The sequence below is a fragment of the Python bivittatus genome, unplaced genomic scaffold, assembly GCF_059951505.1.
Source record: "Python bivittatus isolate LINGU-HERP-01145 unplaced genomic scaffold, Pbiv_v1 ctg000680_np1212, whole genome shotgun sequence".
NCBI classification, from domain to species: domain Eukaryota; kingdom Metazoa; phylum Chordata; class Lepidosauria; order Squamata; family Pythonidae; genus Python; species Python bivittatus.
Genome location: NW_028277095.1, coordinates 8,972,898 through 8,980,019, shown reverse-complemented (window position 1 = coordinate 8,980,019; position 7,122 = coordinate 8,972,898). Strand labels below are relative to the sequence as shown.

General features: G+C 54.9%; 1 protein-coding gene across 1 annotated transcript in view; it reads left to right on the top strand.

Annotated features, from left to right (window-relative positions):
- The first annotated feature begins 1,009 nt into the window (after positions 1–1,009).
- The window catches only part of TACR1 (tachykinin receptor 1), a 65,307-nt gene continuing 59,194 nt past the window's right edge, over positions 1,010–7,122 (top strand). Inside the window, exon 1 of the mRNA XM_088151948.1 lies at positions 1,010–1,408. Coding sequence (XP_088008074.1) covers positions 1,011–1,408 — 398 coding nt within the window. The 5' untranslated portion in view covers position 1,010. The remainder of the gene's footprint in view (positions 1,409–7,122) is intronic.

Here is a 7,122-nt window from a genome sequence, read left to right as displayed (position 1 = left end):
TTACTTAGTGTCACTTTTCCTTTTATGTTGCATATTTTATGTTGCAAACCTGAAGGAAAGGACTGTTTTATTTTTAACACTCCGAGAGACACATTTGGAATCCTTCAAGGTGAAGAGTTCAAATACAGCTATACTAAGTTTGGTCAGACCTCACCTCAAGTCTTGTGCCAGGCTTGGGCCAACATCTTTTAAGGAGGAGGGTTCAGAGACGTTGACCGGGGCACCAGAAACCCCCTCCTTCTCTGACGACCGGACCGAAGACAGCCGGGATATGGCCCACAGCAGTTCTGAAACACCCGGGAAGAAAGTCAAGGCTGTTCTCTCGCCATCCGGAGGCAGGCAGGCAGGCAGGCAGGCAGCAGACGGGCTTCACGCCGAGGAAGGACTGGCTCTTGGAAGAACGTTCCTAACGCGAAGGGTTCGCCAGCCGGCCCGAGGCGCAGAGGAGCGGCGGAGGCCGGGGTGGACCGCCTTCTCCTGCGCCGCAGCGGCCCCGGGACTCGGTGGCTGGACTGGCCCTTCCAACTCCAGACGATCCGGCCGGCGGGCCTCGCCGGAAGGCGCGGGCAGAGCTCGGTGCCTGTGCCCGGAGCCCGCCGCTGCCTCTCCCCGCGTGCGCGCCCCGGAGGGAAGCGTGAGTGCTGCTGCCTGCGCGCCGCCTCCGCCGCCGCTGCCCACCTTCCTTGACGCGCTGCCGCTGCCGCCGCCGCCGCCGCCGCTGTCGGGCTATAAAAAGCCGCCTCGCTGTCGCAGCCCAGCCGGGCGCGGACGCTCCAGTCGGTCTCGGGCTCGGGCGGGAGGCGGCGGCGCGGGGCGCTTCGCTCGGCGGCCCGACTTGGTCCCGGGCGGCGCGATCAACAGGCGCCCAGGAAGGCAACGCGGCACCGGCCGCTCGGCGCCCCCAAGCCCGACGGCTGCGGGAGCTGCTCCGCGGCGCGGCCAGCAGACCCGGGCGTCTCCTCCCGCTCCTTCGCGGCGGCGGCGGCGGCGGCCCATGCGGGACGGCGGCGATGGAGGCGCGGGAGGCGAGCGCGGCGGCGGCGCCCAACGGCTCGCACAACGCCTCCGACGGCGACAGCGACGGCAACCCCTTCGTGCAGCCGGCCTGGCAGGTCGCGCTGTGGTCGGCGGCGTACGCGCTGATCGTGCTGGTCTCGGTGGTGGGCAACCTGGTGGTGATCTGGATCGTGCTGGCCCACAAGCGGATGCGCACCGTCACCAACTATTTCCTGGTCAACCTGGCCTTCTCCGAGGCCGCCATGGCCGCCTTCAACACGCTGGTCAACTTCACCTACGCCGTGCACAACGTCTGGTACTACGGGCTGGCCTACTGCCGCTTCCAGAACTTCTTCCCGGTAGCCTCCGTCTTCGCCAGCATCTACTCCATGACGGCCATCGCCGTGGACAGGTGAGGCGCCCGGCGCGGCGCACAGCCGGCCTGCTGCTCCCCACGTGCCGCCCGACCGCGCGTCCGGCGGGAGACGGGGCCGCGGGGCTCCGAGGCGCGGCTCGGCTCGGCTCGGCTCGGCGCGCAGTGGCGTCGCCCTCGGGCGAGCTCGGGGAAGGCGGGCGGGATTCCGGCGCTCGGGCGCCCGAGGGAGCGGGACCGCCTCCCCGACAGCCACGGCGGGGAGACGGAGCCCCGCTCTCTCCGGCGCCGCTTTGAGCCGGGAGAGGGCGGGAAGCCCGGAGGGCAGCCGCGGGTGGCGGGCTCCGCTCCCGCGGCAGCGCCTCTCCTTCGAGCCCCGGCCGCCCGGTTCGGGGCCGGAATGGTCCCAGCGGCCGCCCGGTTCCCGACCGGCTTCTCAGTCGCCGGCAGCGGTTCGGCGAGGTTCGTTTGGTGGAGGCGGGAAAGCAGCCGCCCTCGCCTTCTCTCGCCTGGGCGCCCCCGGGAAGGTGGCTTGCTCGTTATTTCCGAATGAACTTGACATTTATCCTGCCTGTTTATCACGAGGAACCTCAGGGTGAGACCAGAGGCTTTTGCCCCCCACCCCCCACCCCCGCTTTTGCCCTCGCCGGCAGTCTGATGGCCGCAGGCGAGCTTCGTAAAAGGCTCGGAGGCTTCCTGGAGGGAGCGCGCGTGTTGACACCTGAGGACCCCATAGGCAGTCTGTCCTACATACCGAGCGAGCGCAAGGAAGTTCTCCCCAGGGGAAGGTCGCGGCTGCCGCTGGGCCTCTCTTGCGGGCTCCCTGCAGCTGGAACTGGCCCGGGGGAGGGCACGGACTCACAGGCCGCCTTGGCCCGGGGCGAGGGCCTCCTTGGGAAAAGCGGCCGTCCGTCAGACCCTGCTCAGCCTCGCTGCCAGCAGTTCTGGGCAAAGGGAGCGTCTCCCAGACTCAGATCCCCAGCTGTGGGCTCAGAATGGGCTGCTGTAAATGAGGAGGGCAGGTCCTTTCGTGCTCTCTGCTCCCGGGCTGCAGCATCAGGTCGTTCCAACGATTACTGGACTTTGTACACCAACAGCACTGCAAAAATGCTGGGTCTCTTGTTGTGTGAGAGCCCAGAAAAGAACGCCGTTCTCGCAGCAGCCTTATGAAGTGGCTTGGCTGAGAGGTAGAGACTTGCTCAAGGCAGCCTGAGTTGTTTGATGCAATAGCATCACTGTGATCAGTGCAGCACGGTTTCTTGCCTCTTACTTAGAGTCAGCTTTCTTTTTTACTGGATTGGAGAGAAGACAGGAGGTCGTCTAAGGCTGGTGCAGGTTTACTCAGAAACCATTCCCAGTGGCTCGTCACACCCTGTTACAGAATTCATCTGTTTTCTGGATTGGTAAAATGCCCTGAACCCGGTAGTCTGGCTTTGCACAATGTGCTAAGTCACAGAAACAAACAAACCTCAACAAGCTTGGAGATGATGGTGATGATGACGATGACGATGTTTAGATCTCTGTTCTGTCTTTCCTCCAAGGGCCCAAAGTGGAATAGATGTGCTCCCTCCTCCTGTTTGTTCTCACAACAACAATCCTGGGAGTCGGGCTGGGCTGAGGGAGTGCCTGGCCCAGAGTCCCTCACGGAGCTCCCATGGCTGGGGCTCCTTCTGGGTTCCCGGCCAGCTTTTCGGTCACTGGTAGCAGTTTGGCGAGTTTGACGGAGGCTGGGAAAGTGAGCTGCTCCTCTCTTGCTCTCGGTCTGGATGCCAGCTAGGGAAGATGGCCTGCTTATTTCTGTGCGAATTCGAAATTTGTCCTGCATGTTCACATCATCAGAAATTCATCCAGGGTGAGACCAAAAGGCAGCACTTTCGCTCACGCCTGGCTTCTGTCATTGCAGGCAATTGATGGCCCCTAACCCAGGTTTTCAAAAGGCTTGGCGGCTTCATGGAGGGAGTGATGAGAACCGGATCTCCATGGCTGACGCCCAACACCTTTACCACTACCCCCATTGGCTGTGCAAATGCTTCGGTGCCCTCTGCTGCCTATGGTGGGATGAGGGGCTTTCCAGTGCATGAACCCGGAAGGCGGACTGGGAGTCTCCTTGCACTGGTGATGGTTGGCCGGTGGGGAGATCTGCTGCTTTAATGAAAAACGTTCGCTGCAGTCCTTCCCAAGGGGGAGGAGAGATTTGCTCCCCACACTTTGTAAACATCTCCTTCGAATCTGAGGACATTCATACCTTTATGTTTTAGCGAGGCTCTTTGTGGTTTTGGAAGGATTTTATCCCCCCCCCCCATTTTTCAGTATTTCTCAGGGAAGAGTTTCATGGGGATTTTGTTTGTGTTCTGAAACCCGCCATCATTACATGAAATGAAAAGCATTCATTATTGTAGAACGTCAACAGCAGTGCAGGAAACATCTGCCCTTTACTACCACAGCAAAACTGGATTTTTTGTTGCTTCCCCCTTGACTACCCTAAAACATTCCCACCATAAAAAGCAGGGGGCTTATCTCTAAAAAAGAATAATGTCTAGATTGTTGCTTGTATTGTTTTCAGTTTGTTGCTTTCACCTGGTAACATGCTGGTGCATTCTAGTGAGAAGTCCATGGATGGCAGGGGCGCTTCCTGTAGGCTGCATCATCACTAATTTTGGATGTCAGATCGGCAGATCTTCATCCATTTGTGTTGCTGTTATTGCTGTGCAGTAATGAATGCTTTTCATTTCATGCAGTCGGGGTGGGTTTCTGCCATCCGTGGACTCCTAACTGCCAATATTTAGAAAGCTCTCCTTCTGCATATGCACAAATCTCAGAAGATTCAGAATAATGCAAGATGTGGTCTGTAGTCTGCAGAAATCTCCATTTCGTTTTTGTTTTCTTTCATTTTAAAGTAAGTGTCCAATCCTTAGGATTAACAACAACAGTTACTTTCAAGGGTGGAACATTTGAGGACAGAAGAGTGTCTGGGTGTTCACATGTCAGTTGGCTGGGACCTCATCTCTCCACAAGTAGCTTAGAAAAGCAGAGTGGAGGAAGTCAAAAGCAAAATTGGCTAAATAAATGAGGCAAAGTCAGGAAACATGCAGGCATGCAAATTGTGTGCCACTGAGGAATCAGATCACAAACCTGGCATTTCTTGTCGCTGAAGCGAGATTCCTTAAGTGCAGATGATTTCCTGTGCATTTAGATACACGCTAACATTCCTTTAATTCAAGCACCAGCATTTTGAACTGTTGATCAGTGGGCAGTTTTACTCCAAGATGGAAAGATGTTGTACCACTTCAGAGCGGCTGCAATGTCGAAGCTGCTTCAGCACCGGGAGATGTGGAGTCCAGGCTAGGTACATAAAAATAAAACCAGTCAGTAAATTAAAATAACAGCTGGAAATACATTGCTCTCTAATGCCCAAGGGATATGCTTTGTGCTGGGCATGGCTGCAGGTCAGGGAGAGAATAACTGCCTCAGGAGCAACGCAAGGACTATATTACTCATATTAGGCAGGAAGAAACCGAGCGGGGCAGAAAGTGTCCACTCAGTGGGGAAGAACGGTTAGCCCTTTCTCTGTCTACCATGCCGGTACAATACTGTCAGAGTTCATCGCTGGGGATACTTTTTATTAGAATCTCCCAAAGTGGCATGGAAGGGTGTACAGTCTTTTGAATTCTCCAGAGCTGTTGGTCAGGCAAGGTGTTCCTAACAAAACAGGATGGGGAAAGAAGTTAAATAAGCCCTTCGGTTTGGCCACATCTTTCATGCATGAGCTCTGCAGCTCCAAGTCAGTCTCAAGGTGATGGTTACAGGCTAGATGTAGAGTCAGCAGTGGGCATTGCTGGCATCAGAGCATGCCACATTTTCAGGGGAGGGTGGCTCCCCCAGAGCTCTGCCCACAGTCTCTCTCTTATCAGGATCGATGCGCACGGGCACCTATTCTAAGAAAGAAATAAGGAAAGGTATTTAAAAACTATTTATTTGTCAGGTTGTCCCACCATGTATTTCACTCTCTGTTTGGGGTTTGATTAACATTCGAATGCCAACAAAACCATTTCAGCTGGGAATGAATTCAGACCCGGTAGAATCCTGGGTGAATTCAAGATGCTGGTTGTCACCTTTAAAGCCCCACATGGCACAGGGCCAGGTTACTTGTGGGACTGTCTCTCCCTGAGGGTATCTGCCTGTTCTGCTAGGTTAGACAGGGTGGGTGCGCTCCCCGTCTCCTCCCGTAAACGTTGCCATCTGATGGGACCTTAGGAACAGCCTCCCGCCTGAGATCCTTGCCGTTTTAGCCTCCCAGAGGGCTGTGAAGACCAAGCATTGGGCTAGGATGGGGGTTGAGCTGTGAGGACGATGGGCTTGGTGCCTGGGGGGAAGGGTACTTTTGTTTTTAATCATTTTTTATGGATTGTTGTGAGTCATCATTTGAGATAGGTGGCCGTATAAGTCCTGCAAATAAATAAATAAATAAATAAATAAATAAATTCCATACAAAGAACACATACAGGAAAGGCAACGTTTCATGCACATCCTTATGTGGCAATGAATGCCACTGACCACCACGGGACTTCCTTCTGAGTAGATCTGCAGGGGAAGGGAGCGGAAAGTATATCATCCGCCCACCCCAGCAGATTCCTCTCTAGTTTCAATTCTGCCTTCATCACCTTTTAAGCAAACAGCCTTCTATGCGAAGTGAACCACTGAAGTCAAATCATGATGCTTAGTCCATTGGGACTGAGGCAGTCCATAAATCTTATGAACAAACAAATATTTTTGATTTACTTCCCAGCAAAATATATTTGCAATTAATAATTTTCAAGCAAGGGGTTATGAATAGTCCATTAAGTTACAAATAGGCCATTAAATTTCTCTCCATAAGATCTGAAGTTTCCCAGTGCGTTCTCCCCTCAGGATGCTCGATCCCTCTGTGTGCAGCTTCTGCCATTGATGGGTGAGGGTGCGAGGCATGCCTTCGGAAAGGCAAACCATTGGGAGCTTACGAAAGCCCTGTTTCCAGTGTTGTGTTTGGGATGCCTTTAAAAGCAGAGCCTGATGTTACCATCATCCGACGACAACGGTGAGGAGGTGCAACTGGCTGGTCTTTGCCACATTGCTTGTCTTGCATGCCAAGTGATAGAAAACAGAGCCCGTTGCCAAACTACTGAGGGTACTGAACTGGGTTGAGCAGAAAAGGGGACTGGATGTGGAACATGGGAGAGCAGACATTTATCTCTCCAGGGCCCTCCGGATAACATTTCACAGGAAATTCTAGAGGCAGAATAAATATTGCATCCATGGCCAACTGCTTCTGTTCAAATAATCCTCCTCCTCCGCCTCCTCTCCTGAGCCTGCCAGGTTTTTGAAATGAAGCCAGCCCACGGAAATTGCCATGCGTGGGCCAGAAGATTTGGGCCTGACGTGGGCCATGGAGGAGCCAGGCAGGCTCAGCCTGGTATCTGATATGTGGCCATGGTGGAAATTAAGAGCCCAGGAGGACTCGAAAGTAGAGCTGAGGCTGAATGGGTAGCCCAGGCAGGAAGTTCCAGGCGGCACCAGAATGTAAGGACTGCGCTAGCGGCCAGGGTGTTTTTTGCGGGGTGGGGGAAGCAGTTGGCAATGGCTTCCGTGCCTGAAACAAAGACGTGAAGCAAGCCTGTCTTTAGCTGAAGGCTCGACCAGAGGCCACTCAGGAGATTTCCGACCGGATGTCCCGACTGAGCACAACTAGAGCTCCTCCTGGGGCTGTTCTGAAGTGG